At 48.2% G+C, this 20,910-nt stretch overlaps 1 protein-coding gene and 1 pseudogene across 1 annotated transcript in view; both read left to right on the forward strand.

Moving 5' to 3' along the window:
- Positions 1-20,487, forward strand: part of Drc3 (dynein regulatory complex subunit 3) — a 41,288-nt gene extending 20,801 nt beyond the window's left edge. Inside the window, exons 7-14 of the mRNA XM_059270807.1 lie at positions 1,591-1,710; positions 2,272-2,383; positions 4,152-4,327; positions 7,973-8,104; positions 10,633-10,703; positions 12,315-12,438; positions 19,787-19,918; positions 20,241-20,487. Coding sequence (XP_059126790.1) covers positions 1,591-1,710; positions 2,272-2,383; positions 4,152-4,327; positions 7,973-8,104; positions 10,633-10,703; positions 12,315-12,438; positions 19,787-19,918; positions 20,241-20,354 — 981 coding nt within the window. The 3' untranslated portion in view covers positions 20,355-20,487. The remainder of the gene's footprint in view (positions 1-1,590; positions 1,711-2,271; positions 2,384-4,151; positions 4,328-7,972; positions 8,105-10,632; positions 10,704-12,314; positions 12,439-19,786; positions 19,919-20,240) is intronic.
- LOC131916074 (threonine aspartase 1-like) lies at positions 16,912-18,553 on the forward strand (annotated as a pseudogene).
- Positions 20,488-20,910: the final 423 nt, after the last annotated feature.

A 20,910-nucleotide genomic window follows, 5' to 3' on the forward strand; every position in this document is an offset into this window, starting at 1 on the left:
CAGGATGTAGAGGCAGGCAGATTTCTGTGAGTTTGAGGCCAGCCTGGTCTGTCTAGTGAGTACTAAGCCAGCCATAAATACAGAGACCCTGTCTTAAACATTAAATCTTTACTAGATATATAAACTGCAAGATGCAGAGACTCTTCAACAGTTTTAAGAGTTGATCAATATTTTGATTTTCTAGTTCTCAAGGATAAGAACTGCTTTGCATAAACACATAGAACAAAATGGCAGAATTCTGCTTAGGGGCATTTCAGAAATTATTGAGGGGTCAGCAAATGGTTCAGTGGGTTAAATGTGCTTGCTGTATGAGCCTGGAAACTTGAGCTCAAGCCCCAGAACCTACATAAGGCTGAAGAGAGAGAAATAACTCTGAAACGTTGTCCCCTGACCTACATTTGCCCTTTGGCACATGGTCCCCCCCCACATACACATCAAACATATGCAATAATATTAACATCTTAAAAGAAAATTTTGAGAATTCTGTCCTAATCCCAAGTCAAAATTCATTTAGTGAAACTTGTCAGCAACTCAAACAGCATTTTTAAAACCAAATATTCTAACATAATACAATTAAAAAGTATAATAACAATACTTACATACCAAAGAATGATGGTCATTATTTTCTGCAGTTTCTATAACGGCAGGAAACTTTACACAGAAAACAACACCATCTCAAATCTGGAGTGCAGGTGGGGGTCAGGAAGCATGGTAGATAACATTCATGTACACATAGGGTGTGCATGGTTTCTACTCAGAACCAAGACTATAGTGAAGTCATATAATTCGGCATGGTTAACCAAGGCCAGAAACATCTGGGGTCAATTATACACTTGATTTTAAATTAAATTTTGGTCATTGTATTTTCAGAAAACTTTTATTGTTGCCAGGTGTGTGTGTGTGTGTGTGTGTGTGTGTGTGTGTGTGTGTGTGGGACCTCCACATTCAGTTACTCCATCCAGTATGGGATAGCAACCCTCAACTTAAGAAGCCAAGATTTAGGTGTTAATTTGAAATGTGTCATGGGCTCAAAAGCTTGAGTGTATGATGCCCTTTAAAAAACACAGGACAGGGACTAAGGGTGTAGTTCTAAAGGCTAGCACTCACCCTAGCATGAGGTCTTGCGTTGTATTTCCAGCACTGAAAAAGGTCACAGGTCAGCCCTGCATCTGCAGTACTGTGCTCAGGCATGGTCTCGTGGATATTCAGAAGTTCCCATCAAGGGCAGCAGCATATGTGGCCTGCATGGCCTTCCATGATTCAAAATAAATAATGAGTAAAAGTTCATAAAAGCAGAACTCTGTCAAGCAGGTAGTGGGACTCCCCTCCAACCGTGATGCCTGATTTCAAACTGGTGCCGTAGAATTCAGGAAGGGGCCAGGGGCACGTCAGGCTGCTTCAGGACAGGCTCTTGGGGCACCTCCAGTTCTGGGATTCCCCTAGGCATTCTCTCTCCAAGGCCTCATGCCTTCCCCAGCTTTAACGAAAGATACCCTCCAACACACTGGCCATGCTCACAAGGCCCGAGGGTGTGAGGCTGGAGGGACAAGATATCCTTTGGTAACAATGCCGTTCCCGTCCCTGCGTCAGAAAGAGATGGCGAAGCTGAAACATCAGTACAGCATTGATGAGCTGAAGCACCGGGAGGCCCTGATGCAGGCCCGGCTGGAGGATGAGCAGGCCCGGCGGGAAAAGCTGGCTGAGCACAAGGTACCACACAGAGCTACCCTGGACACAGATGTACCATGACAGTGCCAGTCACATTAAACCAAGATCCACAGGGATCCTCAGACTCCCAAAACTTGTAAAGCGTACCGCGGTCACCAGACCTGACACCAACTCTCTGCCTTGCACAGTCCCTATCACCATGTCCGGTCCCCATCCCCACCCCCAAGCCCAAAGCCATGGTCCTAAAAAACACTTGGTTCTAGTGACTCCTTTACTGAAGACCCTCGAGCTGGTTCCCATCCCGTGCAGTTACAGTTTGGTCTTCAGCTTTGTGGCCCCGAATTTGTGGCTATGACCCTGCTGGCTTCCCTACGACCCTAGGCAGAGCGGAAGGCCACTTCTTGGAAAACGGCCTGCCCCTCTATCTTCTGCATCTCTACACATATCCTCTCTGGGCCTGGAGCAGCACCACACACTTGCCTTCCTGGAAGGGAGAGAGGGCTGCAGCTCAGGTGCATTGTCCCCCCTCAGGAATCCTTGGCTGCCTCAACCCTCATAAGAGCCTGGCTCTGGGTCACCATGTCTGGGTGTTTTAATCCACAGTTGGCGTTCATTGATCACTTGGACGGCTCCTTCCTGTTCGACAGCATGTATTCCGAGGACGTGGAGGGCAACAAGCTCTCCTACCTGCCTGGTGTTGGTGAGCTCCTTGAGGCATATCCTTTCTCGGTCACTGCTGCCTCGCCAGCTTGCCTTGGGCAAGTTCATTTTACTCTGTACCTCAGTTTCCCCATCATTCATGTGAGACCCTGGTAGTTAAATCCCTGCTGGCTTACATGTATGCCAAAGGCCATTCCAGCCGGACCAGTTGACCTTTGCAGGGCAGTGCTGTCCAGATTTCTGCAGGCACATTGAGTGACAGCTGCTGGCTGGGTCTGCCATGCCTGGCGAGCTGGGTTTTCTGAGATAGGAGTAGGGAATGTGTTTTTACATCAGGGATCTCCACCGGCTACATTACTGCTCTTGATCCACATCCCCTTAAGCATCCCACCAGGTGGCTGCCATTGGTAACCCCAGAGGTTAAGTAGTTTGTACAGGATCACTCTGTGGGGCCTGAGAGCTTGCATTTGGCCCCTAGCTGGTCAGAGCCCAAGGATGGAGTCAGCACTTGTCACAGATAGTGGCGGTGATCATGAGAGCCAAGCCATGGGCTTCAGTGGTAAGTGGGAGATAGAGGGGACTTCCAGGACATGAGGCGCTGTGGAGCTGAGGGCTCCGAGTTGAGACAGCCAGTCCCAAGTCGGTCTGCGGGGCCACCAACACTGGTGCCAACCGCCAGAAAAACTAGAGACAAACCTCTAAGACAGGAAGTGTTATTTGGGAATAAAATATGAAACTAGAATTGCAGTTTGAGAAAGGTCAGGATTCCCCAGGCCTGAAAAGTGACTGCATTGTGCAATTTCATGGTGCCAGCAGCAGTCATGGGGTACAGCTAGTTCTTTTCCTGGGCTGGGCATGTGAGAGTATGTAGCTGGCTGGCCCTGTGATGACTCCTATGTGAGAACCTCCATCCATGGCCTCCCAGCTGCTCTGGCCAGCTTTGGTGAGCACCTAAAGGCAGAGCCTAGACATTGGTGGCCACACAGAACCTGACAACTTTCTCAGTTGACCTCTTCCTCAGAGACCCATGCTCTCAGCTTAAGCACTGTGAAGCTGTGGGGTTTTGGAGAGGCATCCGATCTCCTGAACACATCCCACAGCATCCCCAGGACCCTCTGGGTTTGCCTGCCTGAGCCCCAGGACTCTCTTTTGTTTATTTGTTTGTTTGTTTTGTGACAAGGTTTTGCTTTTGTAGCCCTGGCTGGCTTGGAACTCACTCACAGAGATCTCCTGACTCTGCTCCTCACCCCTAAATTCTGGGATTACAGGTGTGTGCCATCATGCCCAGCCTTCAAAGGACTCTGTGGTGGCTTCCTCGATGCCCTTAGCTGAGGTAGGGACACTGAGGCCCAGAGAGGTACTGACTAGGATGGATCTCAGAAGCAGCATTGGAGCCATGACTTGAACCTAGACCACCTAGTTCCTCTGAGCTCAGATGAGCCACAGGACAGGCCCTTCCCAGAGGATTTCTTTTAATTTTAATTTAACCAGAGATTTAAAAAAAAAAAAAAAGGCTTCAACTCATTCTCCTAACCAGGCTGCTTCTAGCTCTTGCCTGGACCCCCAGTCCTCTGGAAGTCTCTTCTAGGGCCTTTAGCTGTGCTCCTGAGTTCCTTAGGTGCAGGTAGAGATAGATAACTACCACGTTAGGCTGCAAATGGCAAACCCCAGCTCCTCGGCTCCTCTGTTCCTCCTTCTGTCAAAAGGACCACCTGTAGCCTCCATAGTGTTCAGCACGGCATGCTCTGCAAGGAATTGTCAACATTTTTGTCACAGTCCTGGTAGCCTGCTCCTGAGCCCCACACTTCCTTAACAGCCACTTACCTACAAGGACAAATTTGTCATCATCTGCCTGAACATTTTCGAGTACGGCCTGAAGCAGCAGGAGAAGCGGAAGCTGGAGTTAGACACTTTCACTGAGTGCATACAGGAGGCCATCCAGGAGAACCAGGACCAAGGCAAGCTCAAGGTTGCCAAGTTTGAGGAAAAGCATCTGCTGGTAAGTCCCCTTCTCCTGTGCCAGGGTGCCAGGACTCCCCTCACTGTGGAGCATCTGCAATGTCCGTGCCCTCTGGTGGTCCCTGAGGCCCCTAGTCTCTGTTCATGTACCAGGGATCACAATTTTACCAAATGGTACCACACACAGCTCCAAGGAGCCAGCACAGGGGCTTGGGCCAAAGGCGTTCTTACCCGAGTGAGCAGAGTGGAAGGAGTTGTCTTAGAGCTCTGAAAGGCTCACTTCCAGAGAAGGGCCAGGGAACTTCAGAGGTTCCTGGGGCCCCTCTGCCAGCAGCGCAGGCAGGGATCAAGTCGCGGTGCCTCGGGTTTTTAGTGGAATGCATGCTGCTCGACACCCACCGAGTCCGTTCCATCCACAGCCTGCCTGCTCCTCACAAGCTCCTCATTTTAGCCTAGCCTTGATTTTGCTTGTCTAGTTTACAGCCATTCTGCCTTTGTCTCTTTCTCTCACCTCTGTGTTTTTAAAGGATTACTTTATCACGGCTCTTTATAGGTTGAGCTAGCAGCCCTGGGTCTTTGAAGTCACTTCAGAGTATTTTTCTCAGTTCACTCTTTATCTTGACATTTGTCTATGGTACTTTTGTCATGAGGAGTGTTTGTTTGTGGTAGTCAGGCAGTCTACTGCTAAGCATATTATATCCCTAGCATATCATTTTTTATTTTTATTATTACTATATTATTATTATTATTATTATTTTGGTTTTTTGAAATGGTTTCTCTGTGTAGCTTTTGCCTGTCCCAGAACTCACTCTGTAGATGAAACTGGCCTTGAACTCACAGAGCTCCGCCTGCCTCTGCTGCCTGAGTGCTGGGATTAAAGGTGTGTACACCACCACCACCACCACCACCACCACCACCACCACCACCAGCATAAATTTTTTGGTTGTGGTTGTTTTTGTTTGTGTTTTTGGAGACAGGGTTTCTCAGTGTAACGGTCCTGGCTGTCCTGGAACTCACTCTATAGACCAGGCTGGCCTCGAACTCACAGAAATCTGCCTGCCTCCACCTTCTGAGTGCTAGGATTAAAGGCACCACTGCTTGGCATAAATTTTTTAATAGAATAGAATTTATCCGTCTTCCTTCTGGTTGTTCTTGGAAAGTATTTCTCCATTCTGAGAGTCCCCATAAAAATCCTTCTTGAGCCAGACAGTGGTGGTGCACACCCTTAATCCCAGTACTTGGGAAGCAGAGGCAAGGGGATCTCTGTGAGTTCGAGGACAGCCTGGGCTACAGAGTGCGTTCCAGGAAAGGCGCAAAGCTACACAGAGAAACCCTGTCTCAAAAAACCAAAAAACAAACAAACAAACAAAAAGCAATGCCGTTACTCCTTCCTGCTTCAGGGCTCATACTGTTAGTCACAACCAAAGGTTGCATTGCACTGGTGCTGTTCACGTTACTGGGACCTTTGCTGATGACCAGGTTGCTCATCAGCTCACGAGACTGTCTCGTTCTCTCTATTTTCCATGGACTTCCACTTGCTTCCTGGGGCTCTAAGGAGGTCTGTCTGGTTGGCTCAAAGATTGGAACTGTTTTGCTATGGCATGGGTATCACTTCATCCCTAACTACCGCATCAATATTGAGATGTGGTACCTTTAGGATGTGATTGGGGATGTTGGGCGAGGTATGGCTCATAAGGTAAAGGCATTTGCTGTACAAGGCTGGAGACCTCAGTTCAATTCCTGGAAGCCATGCAAAGGTGAAAAGAGAGGACCAGCTCCACAAAGTTGTCCTCTGAACCCCACATGCATACACACCCAATAACTTTTGTTTATTTTAAAAGAAATGAATTGGTCGATAGGAAGGACCGATGCTTTTCCCTGTGTGGGCTTGGGTTGCTGACCTCTTAGAGGTGGGTGCTATAAAGCAAACTCTGCTCTGCCAGCCCCCTCCTGTGCATCTTCCCTTCCCACATGACCCCTCTGTACACCTGTCACCTGACGCTGGAGCATGTACTCCAATGTCATGCCACCCACCATGTTGTGATGCAGCTAAGAGGCCCTGTAGAGAGTCCAAACAGATGAGGCTAACCAGCCTTGTACTTTTAACCTCCCACAGTGTGCTAAGTAAACTGATTTTTTTTTGGGGGGGGTAGTCTGGGTACCAACCCACAACCTTACCACTTAGGCAAATACTCTTCCATGGAGCCAAATCCTCAGCCTGCAAATTTTATTTCCTAAGTTTACCTGTATATGAGTACACTACGTAAAGCAGATGTAATAGTGCATGCCTGTGGACCTAACACTTGGGAGGTAGATGCAAGAGGATCAGAGTTGAAAGTCATCTTCAACTACAAAGCAAGTTCAAGGCCAGTCTTGAATACATGAGACCCAATCTCAAAAGAAATAAACAACAAAAAGCAGGGCTAAAAGCTTACTGTATGATTATACATCACTTTATGGTGATAAGTTCTGAGAAATCTGTCATTATGGGGCTGTCCCTGTGGGAACACCAAGCTGTTAGGAGGTAGTTGGAACTTTGTAGCATCGTTGTCTTAGGGAGCCACTGTCATACGTGCAGTATATCACTGACTGAGACGGTATTGTGTGGTACATGACTGGACTGGACTGAACAACTAGGATTAAGCTGTGAGAACAAGGCTGAGGATAGTAGAGATGTGATTAGCTGGTAAGGTTTACTTTACTTTATTTCTTTTTTACTTTTTTGTTTGTTTGTTTGTTTGTTTGTTTGTTTGTTTTGAGACAGGGTTTCTCTGTGTAATCCTGGCTGTCCTGGAACTCCCTCTGTAAACCAGGCTGACCTTGAACTCAGAGATCTGCTTGCCTCTGCCTCCCAAGTGCTGGGATTAAAGGCATGTACCACTATGTCTGGTTGTTTTGTTTCTTTCTGAGCTTTTTGTTTGTTTTCATTGGTTTGGTTTCTGGGTTTGAGTTTTAGATTTTTGACACAGGGCCTCATTCTTGCTCTAATCTGGAATCTTAGGCTGGCCTTCAACTCTTGATTCTCCCACATCCGCTGGGATTGCACACAGGTGCCGCTATGCCTGGGATGAGTTCATTTCTTTGATTATTTATTTCTATTTTATGTGTGTGGATGTTTTGCCTACATGTATGTCTGTGCATTATTTACATGCCTAATGCCCATGGAGGCCAGAAGAGGGCATCCGAGCCTCAGGAACAGGAGTTATAGACAGTTGTGAGCTGTCATGTGGGTGCTAGGAATTGAACCCGGGGTCCTCTGGAAAAGCAGCCAGGCCTCTTAACCACTGAGCCATCTCTCCAGCCCTATGAGTTAGTTCTAAAAGCTTGATTTGCACAGATTTTCCTCAGCTGTGGCTCCCATCTCCGATGATGAGAATGTCTTCCCTCCTCCTGCCACAGACAAAGAACCTTGCCCATGGGAATTTCATCTTCTACTTTCAAGGAGATAAGGGGAGGTCTGAATGCTCTTTTTCCATCTGTCATGTGCAGGTACCTTTACATACAATATGCCAGAGCAGCAGGTAGTGTCTCCAAAGGTCACAGAACTAGCAAATTGCGAGCTAATGCTTGAACTTGGGCACTTCAACCCCAGACTCCCAGTTTTTAACCCATAAAACAAAATTGTCACTTCCTACTGAGTAACACGTTTAACTACTGAATCCTGAAACATGGTTTTTGTTTGTAGAACTTAAATACCATCCGAGAAGAGAGTGATCTGCCCAGCATTGAGAAGAAGCTAATAGAGTGCAGTGATGACATCAATGAGCTGTTCAACATGCTCATGACACTGGAGATGCAGCTGGTGGAGCAGCTGGAGGTACAGCCAGACTGCACACATGCATACGTCCCTCAGCATGCAGCTGGTGGAGCAGCTGGAGGTGCAGCCAGACTGCACACATGCATACGTCCCTCAGCATGCAGCTGGTGGAGCAGCTGGAGGTGCAGCCAGACTGCACACATGCATACGTCCCTCAGCATGCAGCTGGTGGAGCAGCTGGAGGTGCAGCCAGACTGCACACATCCATACGTCCCTCAGCATGCAGCTGGTGGAGCAGCTGGAGGTGCAGCCAGACTGCACACATGCATATGTCCCTCAGCATGCAGCTAGTGGAGCAGCTGGAGGTGCAGCCAGATTGCACACATGCATACATCCCTCAGCATGCAGCTGGTGGAGCAGCTGGAGGTGCAGCCAGACTGCACACATGCATACGTTCCTCAGCATGTGGCTGCAGAACCCTGCAAGCATGCCCTCCACAGGCTCTGCCCCTGTGTGCCCGGTGTAACCCAGTAGACATGCAGGAGAAGACTGGGCAGGTGGAGACAGCTGGGTCTCTAGGGCTCACTGGCCAAATAGCTTAGCAAGCATGCTGAGTTCCAGGCTAGTGAGAGGAAAAGCAGGCAAATGGTGTCTGAGGTTGTCCTTTGCCTCCATCCAATGTGCACACAGCACATACACACCCCCACACACATGTGCACACCACCAAATAGGAACACAAGCTTGAGCACACCCACACCCACACAATCACTTCTTTCCAGAACTATTAAAATACATTAAAGGCAGGGGCTGGAAGTGCAGCTCAGTGCTTGCTTAGCACAGACAAGGCCCTGGGTTCCATCCTCAGCGATGCCAAAAAAGAAAAAAAAGAAAAAAAAGAAAGGCACACACTGCTATCTTTGCTGCCTGGGAAAGAACTCTTCTGGAGAATGAGAGGTGAACTTATTCCTCTGCAAACTCCTCTCCCCTATCCTAGAAGAGCCCAGAGTCTCAGATTTCTTATCAGATCCAAGGGGAGGTTCGGGGGCTTGTGAGACAAGGTGGACCTCCACTCGGGAACCAAACAAAGGCTCATCAGTGTTGCAGCCTGGGCTTGCTGTCTCAGGGTAGGCGATGTGAGGAGCCCGTCACTTGGCACTGACGATGGGAAATGAAAAGCACGACCGCCTCAAACGCGTTGGTAGCCAGGGTGACTTGTGTGTTTGCAGGCAGCCAGGCTGGGAGTTGGAAGTGGTGTGATGAATTGGACCTCATCAGATGTTGCTCTGGCTGGGCCAAGAGACAGTGCCTAATCAATTCCTCACACGTCAAGTGACACTTCCTACACGGGACAGATTCGCTGTCACACAGCACAGCAGCCGCTCCTTTCCCACCTGCGGAGGCCGTGCGTGCGTGCGTGCGTGCGTGCGTGCGTGCGTGCGTGCAGGGGAGGGCTGCTGCTGGCCCCCAGCCCTTTCAAGCAGGGAGACTGTTTTCAATATCCAAACATTTCCCAGATCCATGCTCTTGTCCTGCCCAGGTCACCAGCCACTTAAAGCTGGAAGACACTTGTTTGTGCTTTCTACTGACCTTACTTTTATTCACCAAAATAGTGCTCACACATGTGAGAATGGGCTCATTTTTACAGCCTGCAGACAGGCCTTGGGCTCCTATGGGTGTCCCACATCCATGGGCTGATGTTGTAGTGCTAGAGGTCTGTAGGAGGCATGGAAAGGGTCTTCCAGAGGAGCAGGCTTCATAATCACAATCTTCTATCACTTTCCCAACAGCATTGAGATCCGTTTCGGCCTCAAGTGCTCTGCTAAGTAGCAACTAACTGTTGGAAGTCTAGGGTAGCAGCTAGCACTTACCCAAGGTCCTGGCTCTGCCAGATGCTTGGTAAATCATTTGGGTGATGTAGCTAGTTTACCCCGACTAACTACCATGGTACTACACAGAAAACCTGTCTCACATATGAGGAGGCTTAGTGGGTAAAGGCGCTAACCACCAAGCCTGATGATCTGAGTTTGATCCCTGGGACCTACATGATGGAAAGAGAGAACTAACTCCTACAAATTGTCCGCTGATCTCCACATGTGCACACACACACACACACACACACACACACACACACACACACGTAATATAAAAAAAATTAAAACCTGGGGCTGGAGAAATGGCCTAGCGGATAAGAGCACTGGCTGCTCTTCCAGAGGACCCGGGTTCAATTCCCAGAACCCACATGGCAGCTCACAACTGTCTGTAACTCCAGTTCTAGGGGATCCAGTGCCTCCTCCTGACTCCTGACTTCTGCAGGCACCAGGCATACATACTGTGCACATACATACATGTAGGCAAAACACTCGTATACATACAGTAAGTAAATCTTTTCAAAAAACATTGACAGCATAAACATTCTGTGGTAGTAAGTTGACATTAGAGAGCAGCAGGGCTCTGAAAAGGCGGGGTCAATCCTTAGCCATCTGCCCTACAAAGTCAAGTGGGGTGGTCTTTGCCTCTAAGGGTCTGTGATTGGAGGTGGTGCCAAGGATGTGGATACCTATATTGACTATCTTCTGTATCGTTTTCAGGAGACTATAAACATGTTTGAAAGAAACATCACTGACTTGGTGGGACTATTTATTGAAAATGTCCAAAGTCTATATCCTTTCTGTGATGGGCCCTACCTCACCCCATGGGAAGGCACCACGGACTCCTGAGGGTTGTCTTGGCCGCTAGAGCAGCTGGGTCGAAGGTGCCAAGGCTTTTAACAAAAAAATTCGGAAATTAAGAGGAGATCAAGGGATAGCTCGGTGGAGAACTCGCTTAGCAGGTGTGAGCCCTGGGTTCGATCCCCAGCACTGAAGAAAAGAGAAGGGTAAGTAGAGACTAGCAGTGTGTGAACAAGCGGAGGTGCAGAGCCACACCCCCTGCTGCTCCTGCTACAGAGTAAAGTGAGCACTTTAGATCATGCTTCAGTTCCTACCCAAAATACTTACCCCCCATGGATTTGCAGAAAGACCTAAACTCTCACCCCAAGAAGGTGTTTATACTCTCCACAGGGTCCTAGTTCACAGCTCTCCATTTTTGAAAGTAGAAGAACGTAACAGCTACCAATTTTCATCAAGGAAGAGGTCCTTCCTGTCATAGGATGCACATTTGGTGATCACTGAGTATACTCCATGACACCTGAAGTGGTCCCGACACTACACAGTGATGGCCTTGCTAGAATGCCAGTTTGGAAGCCCAGAGGGACTCCAGTGCAGTGGGAGATGTTCATGGGGACACTGACATCTCAGAACCACTGCCTCACTTTTTGTTGCAGGAAAATACTCTGGGATTAGGCAACACCCACTCTGAAGACAGGACAAGTTAAAAGGAGCTTGGCAGGCTACTTGTTAAGGTTAGAAACCAACATTTGAAACGTGACCAGCCCTTTATGGGTCAAAGTGCTCAGTTCCATCCCAGAAGGAACTCAGGTTCTACCATCCTGGGGCTCAGAGTCCAGCATGCAGTCATTGAAGTACCAAGTAGTATGGAGGGTAAAGGGTCAGTGTCTCCCTAAACACTAAAAGACCTGCAGGTGGCCGCAGGAACAGGTGAAAGTCGACACATTCCAGTCAGCAGAAGCAGTGTGTTCAAAGATCCCGAGGATGAACCTGAGAAAACAAGTCTCCAGATGAGGACTTCAGGCCGCGTCGGAGAGTGGAAGCTCCAGGATGCTCTAAGCTAGGAACTGGCTACTTAAATCCTCAGTCTTCTTCCAGGAGAAGGGGAAGAGAGTATGTGAGACCAGTGAGGTCTACTGCAGTGTTGGGAAGCCATGGGGATGGAGGAACAGATGAGAATGAGGACATGAGGGACAGTAATGACCCAGTATAAGGACCGGAATGATATGAGGACCTGACGATGGCCTGGGCTTTGATGCATGGGGGTGACAGCTTGATGGCCATGATGACCCTTAGCACCTGGAAGCAGATCGTGAACCCTTAGAGCAGTGGTAACATATCAGACATCCTACATATCATATTTATATTATGACTCATATAACATTAGCAAAATTACAGTTACAAAGTAGCAACAAAATACTTTTATGGCTGAGGGTCACAACATGAGGAACAGTAGTAAAGGGTCGCAGCGTTAGGAAGGTTGAGAACCACTGTCTTAGAAACTGGTCTCTCTGGTGGAGATTGTAGCCTTGTTTAGCAGAGGCCCTGCCACAGGTGAGAGACACCTGGCTTGCTCTGCCCCTGGCTTTAACTCACAACTGCAGGATGGCTCAGTGCCGGGACTTGGAGAACCATCACCATGAGAAGATCCTGGAGATCGCCATCAACACCCTGGAGAAGATCCTCAAGGGCGAGATGGATGAGGACCTGCCTGACGATGTGCGGGCGGTGAGTGAGGGCAGGACTAGGCACAGTGGACATTGCTGGGGGTCAGAGGTGAAATGCAGCCAGCTCATGGCTTACCTAAGCATGACAAGCTCTTAGAGCCTGGGTTTCTTCACCTGAAGGAGACAGTAGCCTGCTTTACAGGAATATCAACTGCTGAAATAGACAAACAAGGTTCCCATGGTTTAGGATGGTCAGGTGGTTACACGTTCCTTTCTATGGGGTCTTCTGGTACTGTTTTTTGTATTGTTCTCTTTGTTTCTATTTTATTGATTTCAGCTCTCACTTTGATAATTTCCTGGCATCTATTTTTCCTGGGAGACTTTGCTTCTTCTTGTTCTAGAACTTTCAGGTGTGCTGTTAAGTCACTAGTGTGAGATTTCTCCAGCTTACTTATGTAGGTTTTCCAGTTTTGTGGAATAGAGGTTTTTGAAGTATGACCTGATGATTCTCTGGATTTCCTCAATGTCTGTTGTTATGTCCCCCTTTTCATTTCTGATTTTGTTCATTTGGATGCTCTCTCTCTCTCTCTTTTGGTTAGTTTGGATAAGGGCTTGTCTATCTTGTTGATTTTCTCAAACAACCAACTCTTTGTTTCATTAATTTTTTGTATTGTTCTCTTTGTTTCTATTTTATTGACTTCAGCTCTCACTTTGATAATTTCCTGGCATCTATTTTTCCTGGTACTGTTTTTTAAGGAAGCAGTTGCAAATAGAGGTAGAAGCCAGAGATCTCCCTCAGGCATTTTTTTTTTTTTTTTTTTTTTGGTTTTTCGAGACAGGGTTTCTCTGTGTAGCTTTGCGCCTTTCCTGGAACTCACTTGGTAGCCCAGGCTGGCCTCGAACTCACAGAGATCCGCCTGGCTCTGCCTCCCAAGTGCTGGGATTAAAGGCGTGCGCCACCACCGCCCGGCGTCCCTCAGGCATTTTTTAAAAAAGATTTATTTATTTATTATGTTTACAGTATTCTGCTTGCATGTATTCCTGCAAGTCAGAAGAGGGCACCAGATCTCATTACCGATGGTTGTGAGCCACCATGTGGTTGCTGGGAATTGAACTCAGGACCTCTGGAAGAACAGTCAGTGCTCTTAACCTCTGAGCCATCTCTCCAGCCCTCCCTCAGGCATCTTAACCATACAGTGTCTATAAGGAGAACTGCAACATTGCTATACCCCCAAGCCTCATGTCTGGCCCACCACCACACTGCCCCAGTTTCCACCAGGGCAGGTAGTGGTGAATACTGGGGATCCATCATTGGGTCTACACCTAAGGAGGCATCTATGAGTCCAGCCTGAGCTCCAGCAGCAGCATGTAGATGGCTTAGGAAAGGGCTCCAGGAAAGGATTAGTGGGCACAGGTCAGAATACTTTCCCTCAGGGGCCTGCTTTTGTTCATACACTACTGAGCTCCTCAGCTACCTCCATCACTGTGCTATCACCAGGCCATGGTCCACATGCCTTTTGCCTGCCTCCCGGTGCCTTGCTGCCTTCTTATAAACTGTTCTCAATATGCAGACAGGTAGGTCCACCGGAAACCCAGACTACGCAATCCTCACCCCTCCCAGCTTTCTGTGACCTTCGAGAGAGTTCATTCCCATAGACTAGACCTGCCTCCCTTGGCAGCTCCCACCCCAGGCTCTGATGCTCAGTGACCAGCCTCTGGGATGCTCCCATCTGTCAGGCTTGCTCCTTTCAACAGATGTTCTGTCTTAGTTACTGTTGTAATGAAACCATGACCAAGCAACTTGGGAGGAGAGGGTTTATTTCATCGTATAGCTCTCAGGCCATAACCTAGTACTGAGGAAGTCAAGGCAGGGACTCAGGCAAGGCAGAGACCTGGAGGCAGGAGCTGATGCAGAGACCATGGAGGAGTGCTGCTTACTGGCTTGCTCCTCATAGCTTGCTCAGCCCGCTTTCTTATAGAAGCCAGGCCCACCAGCCCAGGGATGGCACCATCCACAATGGGCTGGACCCTCCCCCATTGATGACTATTTAAGAAAATGACTTACAGCTGGATCTTATGGAGGCATTTCCTCAATTGAGGCTCCTTCGTCTCTGACGACTCTAGCTTGTATCAAGTTGACATAAAACCAGCCAGTCCGCATTCTATCTGGCAGACATGCTCACTCTTCGGTCTCTATGTGCTTTTCTTGTCCTTGCCATTTAGATCTCAGCTCAAGTGCTAGCTCTCCTGAGAGGCCTTCCCTTAGTACCTCTTACACTACTGCCCCCTTTCCACTCCCCATCCGTCAGGTCACCGTTTTAAACTCTGGCTCATGTTGATTTGTTTCCACACCTATTCATGCTTTACATAAGCTTGTGAGGGAGGACAGAGAGGATCTCCTCATCACCATGGACCACCTGTGCCAGCAGGAGCCTCCAGCATGGCAGCAGCCGAGTTGGGTGGATGAAAACATGTATTCACTAAATCTTTACCGTATCAGGAGCTAGGCTGAGCTGTGCAGATAGAAGGCCAGCAGCCTGGACCCTATAGCCTCTGTTCTGAGGCTAGGACAAACACCAATCACAGCAGCATGGTGCAGGGCCACAGTCACACTAACCTCCTCTCCACAAGCCACTTACAGAGCTCATTGTTGACCAGACAGGAAAACACTACCCTGCCCTAACCAAGCAGCAAGTCTCCTCTGAGAAGTTCTGGAAGTCTGTGACAGTACTCATGGAGTGGTAGAGGTCTGTGACACGCAGTGAACAACATCACAGAACCATGCTCACTCCCTAGTGACTAGCACACAGTAAAATACGGGCCCCAGAGGCCATCTGCAGAGAGGCAGGTCAGCTTGCTCCCTTACCCAAGTGGCCCTGTCTAGCACTGTAGTGTCTGGCAACAAAGTTGCTTCGTTAGAGTATTACCACCATCCAGCCTGTTGACCATATGTGATCTCATTTCCTCACCAAAGGAAGCACCGTTGTTACTTGAGGTTATGGGTGAGAACACTGGGTAGGCAGGCTCATAGATGTGTGGTAAGAAAGACACAACCAGTGAGGATGAGCGTCTGAATTCTGACTCTAGTCTGATAGACAGTGCTGGGTCTGTGACTGTAGTCAGCACTATGCCCTTCCCTATTCACCACAGCTGGCAGGCATTTTAGGGGTGCCCATGGCAGCAGGCCATGGGGCTCTGCATCTCTGCTAAGGGATTCTTAGACTCACCAGCAAGACTGGAATAGACTACTGCCTTCAAAGCCTCATGGGGAGCCAGTCAGCCAAGTGCTTTACCCCGGCACTTGGGAGGTAGAGGCAGGGGGATCTCATGAGTTCCAGGACAGCCTGGGCTACGCAGAGAAACCCTGTCTCAAAAAAAAAAAAAAAAAAAAAAAGCAAAACCAAAAACCCCCTGGGGGAAAGCCTGGGAAAGCCCCTTCTTCTTAGGAACATTCACAGTAATAGACAAGAAATCCCCAGAAACCCACAGTTGCCTTTCGTAGAAGCAATGAAATGACCTGTTTTCTCCAGAGAAAAACATTGACTACGAGAAAGTGTGCCCACACCAATAGCTGGTGTATGCTGCAGCCCCTGAGAGCCAGCCTGCCATGAAGGCTGGGCACAAAACAGCCCCTTCAGTGCCCAGATAGACCTGGAAGTAGGCACCACTGTGTTTCCATCCAGATGAGGGAAGGGAAGCATGGAGATGACAGCGGCAGAGCTGTGATTTGGACCCAGGCAGCTTGGCTCAAGAAAATGTTTCCTGGGCCTAGAGCAAGAATGGTCCAGAAGAGGAAGAGGGCTGAGGAGGAAAGCAACCTGGCTTCTGCTACCCAGAAGAGTCATGCACAGATCGTGATTACAAAGTCACGTGGCTTAGAATGTTTCCAAAGAACCCCTCTAAAGCCAACTGCTGTTGGCCATGCCACACTCCTGGTCCAGCTTTCCTGCATTTGTATCCTCCAACCTGGTCAGGAAATTCAAGACTCCAAGCCGAAGAGAGAGCTCAGAGCCAACAGAAAGGAGGAATGTCACCTGCACTCTAGGAGCTCTGGACACCCATGCAGGAGTGCAGCTCCAAGAGCTGGGTCAATGCTCAGGTCTGGTCCATGGAAGGAGCTGCAAATTCCCAAAAGCTGCTTGAAGAAATACTAGAGATGATGTTGTGGCTGTACCTCTTTCTGAAGTTCAGGGCAGTATATGCTCTGCACTGCCGTGGGATAATTCCTCTTCTGCAGTTACTTTTGGATGGGAGGATGCTCCTTTCCTGATAGATAATATTGGAGAACCACCGTGGAGAAGGGGATGAGTTCTGCAGGACCCCTTCCAGATCACCTCAGGCATCTGCTAATAAAGTAATAGTCAAGGAATTCGAAACAAAGCTTTGAGGAGGAAGGAGCTTTACACTGGTGCATGCAGGTCCAGGTCATTGTTCTCAGTCTGAAGCTAATGAATGCAAATGAGCTCACCAGAGGCTATTGCAAAGCCACAGGAACAGCGCCCATACTGTGGCGGAACTGAGGATGCTCCTACAAATGCAGGGAAAGGGGTCTAATCTAAAGCTCTTAGAAGAAATTTAGTGTGGCACCTGCATAATGGGTGGAAAATCTTGTAATTTTGGAACACTTCGAGCACTGAATGGACTCAGGAAGTCAGACTCAGTTGCAAACAGACTCTTATGTGAAGGGCAGAAGGGTAAGTTCTCTGCAGGCAGAATTCCTCCCTGCTTTTTAGTTAGAGAAGGAGCCTATGGATTGGCAGTGGATCATGGGATACCCTCTTGCTGTCCTAACACCATGACCAGATTCAATTTAGCTGCACTTAAAAGGAACAAGAGGTAGCTGGGCAGTGCTGGAGACGCCTTTAATCCCAGCACTCAGGAGGCAGAGGCAGGCGGATCTCTGTGAGTTCGAAGCCAGGCTTGTCTACAGAGTGATTTCCAGGACAGCCAGAGATACACAGAGAAACAGTCTCAAAAAACCAAAAACAGACAAGAAGAGGAGGAGGGAGGGAGGGAGGGAGAGAGAGAGAGAGAGAGAGAGAGAGAGAGAGAGAGAGAGAGAGAGAGAGAGAGAGGAGAGGGAGAGGGAGAGGGAGGGAGGGAGGGAGGGAGGGAGAGAGGGAGAGAGGGAGAGAGGGAAGAAAGAGAAAGAAAAAAGAATGAACAGGAGGGAGGAAGGAAGGAAGGAAGGGAAGAAGGAAGGAAGGAAGGAAAGAAGATTTGGGCCTTTGAGACACAGTAGGTGCTGTGGTTGTGGGTCACAAAGGGAATGTTGCTGCTTTTGTCTCAGATGAGGCTTGGCCTTGAAACATCCAGGGAGAGCTGGGCAAGCTGCTCTTTCTGGATGTGCTGCTGAGTTGAAAATACTGGAGCTCACGACCCCTACTCCACAACTCTGAGTACCTCAGGAGTGGAGAGCATCGTGTTTGCATCGAATTGGCTGGAGAATGTTCACAGGACTGACAAGCTGAAGATGCTCACCGAGCTGCATTGGAGACTATACAAAATGAGTTTGTTAGTTCACCATCCGTCAACAGAGGAGACTGCATGCAAGTGTACCACAGAGTGACTCTCCAGTCACACAGACACCCCTAGTGGAATTTGTCGGTGGAGCTACAGCACGGAGGATATGTCAGCCTAGGACAGGAAAGCTAAGACTCACACTTCAAGACTCCCTTCTGGGGCTGTGGCAGGACAGCCAGCAATTGAAGATGGGGTTTGTTGCTTGGACAACCCAGTGAACTGACCTCCAAGCTGGGTGTGAAGTGTCTGAGAGACATTCCAGAACCTGAAACTGAGTGTTTTGTCTTTCTTGTTCTCTAATTCCTGTTGCAACCTGGGGCACTAGTTGGGACATAAGTGCTGCTTAGTACTGGTTGACACTCAAGTTTTTGATGGGGAGCCGGAGCATATGTGGGTGTGTACGAATGTGCAGTGTCTGGGTGTGCTTCTCCCTGATGGAATAGGATCTCAGGTGTGAACTATGACCTAGAAAAATCAAGTCATCTTTACAAAACGTGTTTTTTAACTGTTGTCAAGTAAAACCTAAGGTTGAAGGAAACTTTCATTTCATTGAGGGACCAGCTGTGGTTGATACAATGTGTAAAGAGAGAATCTGCATGTTTAAATGACTTGACCTTGATCCGTTTAGTAAGTGTTGTACTTAGTAGTCTAAGTGGATGTGTTCTCATCCCTCACACATCGCATGCTTCCTTTTACAAAGAATGGTTTCAGTGAAACAATCTAGCAGAGACTTTAGGTCAGAACCTTTTAAAGTGATAGTCTTAATGATAGTTTGTTCTTTCCTGAGTAATTTGAAGCTTAAATAATGTTCAGGTATGTGAAGTCTTAATTTGAGTATAATGGACTGTTATGTACAATGTAACACTGTAATAAGAAAGCAAAGTTTATTTGTTTCTTGTTTAAATATGTTTTAAAGATAAAGGTACAAAAACAAAAGAAGCCTGTTACTAGGTTACTTACTCCTGAACCCTAAGTGTGGACAGGTTAGGTGTTCATCTTCTGATGCTTCTCAGAGCCTGGCCTGTTGCCTGAGTAGGGAGGAACTGAATGACTTCCTGTCATTCCTATGGTATGACTGTGCTGATCCACTGTTCCACATCAGATAATCTGGCTTTTCTCACATGTGATTCTGTAGTGAACCAGCGTCCCACAGACACTGTTCTGAAATGGAGTGTGTGTGTGTGGTCAATAAGTTGGAGAGAGAGAAGACATGAGAGAAAATCAAGCAGGTTGTTTTCCACATGACTTTGTAGAGCATTAAGGACACTTTGTGCCTCCTGAATCTTCCTTTGGGAGCCTGGAGGTTTTGGATCTCCCAAGTATTAAAATTTCAAGATCAGACAGACATATTTTTGAAGCGTATTAGGCTGGTACTCTAGAAAGTAAAGCAAAACAAAGTACTGTTGTGTATCTCTGACCCAAAAATCCAAACAGATTTTGGTGCATCTGAGATTTCAGATTTTCTGGTTGCAGGAGTGTTATAAAGACAAACAGGAGGTAGACACCTATCAGCTTACAGGGCCCAGGGTTGGAACAGCCTGGAGACCCAGCCAGACCTGACTAGCAGAGGTTTAGGACTACCTAGAAAGAGGCTTTGTGAAAACCGATATGCCTAGTGAGGCTGCCTTGCCTAGCCACCTGCGATCTCCCTGGAGAAAACATGCTTTTGATGGGGACTGCACATGACATCTGCCATGGCTCAGGCTGGGGAGCAAGCTGTTGCCCAGGGATGAGCTGGCACAAAGTGACTGATACAGTCCGGGCTCTCCACTAGGTGTGCCACACAGCCTAGGGACTCCCAGGGGCTTATCTTCTATTCAGCTCCCTCACTTTGTGCTCAGGGCATGATACACACACGATCTCATTTGGACCTTCTCACTTTCCAGCTTTTTGTTGACAAAGACACAATTGTTAATGCTGTTGGGGCATCACATGACATTCACCTCCTGAAGATTGACAACAGAGAGGACGAGCTGGTGACTGGAATCAACTCTTGGTGTGCACAACTGTTAGACAAGGTAACGAATGCCAAGCCACCCAGCAGGCTGGCTCGAGTTCTCTAGCTACCAATCCGTGTGCTATTTTCTATCAGAAACGAAGTACAGAAAAGAATTAAGGATTGTAGAATTCTGCCGTGAAAATAGTGTAGCTTAGTCACGCTCTTGAACCCATGTACTTCATTGTACCTGTAACTCTTGACTCAGAGAGAGACCAGTGGTGTGTGTTGTGGGTGGGGCTCTGAGGTAAACATCTTCCTTCCCTCTCTCCGGCCTCAGTTTACTCATTTATGATGTTAGCTGTCATATACACTGAGCACCTGGCTTTCCTTCCATTCCCCAGATTCACAAAGATGAGATCATGAGGAACCGTAAGCGAGTGAAGGAGATCAATCAATACGTCGACCACATGCAGAGTGAACTGGACAACCTGGAATGTGGTGACATTATAGACTAGGTGTCAGCCAGAGATCCCCGTTAGGGGATGGACCCAGTCCCTGAGAGTTATGGGAATTCCTTAGTTCACACCTACCCCAACACCCTTGGTACTGTTTCTCAATATAAAGAAAAATAAACGTCTGGTGTTAGTATTCTCTTAGCAGGAGATCATGGCAATGATCATGTATGAGCAGATCCTGAACCACGTACGCAAACATCTCTGGGTGGCTGGCAGTCAGTTGGAGGTGTGGTTATAGCAGAACACTAACCCCATGCTAGTGCTAATGCTCTTCACGAGGCATGGCCAGGGTAGGCTGCAGGCAGCATCTTTCTCTACTCTGGGTGCTGATGACCAGAGAGAGGCTGAAGCCCCTGCCGCAACACTGAGGCCTGAGCTGCTCTTGAAGGCAGAGGCCACAGCTGCCTTTAGCTCAGAACTTGGCTGCATGATCCCAAGTTAGGGACTCAGGCTGGTTATCCAGGTCCATTGCCCTTCCACTAAGCACAGCAACAGGAAGCAGAGCCTGCTGCTAAGACTGTGGAGGTGGCCGTGTGGAGAGTACTCTCAGGACTCC

The sequence above is a fragment of the Peromyscus eremicus genome, chromosome 8a (assembly GCF_949786415.1).
Source record: "Peromyscus eremicus chromosome 8a, PerEre_H2_v1, whole genome shotgun sequence".
In the NCBI taxonomy this organism is placed as follows: domain Eukaryota; kingdom Metazoa; phylum Chordata; class Mammalia; order Rodentia; family Cricetidae; genus Peromyscus; species Peromyscus eremicus.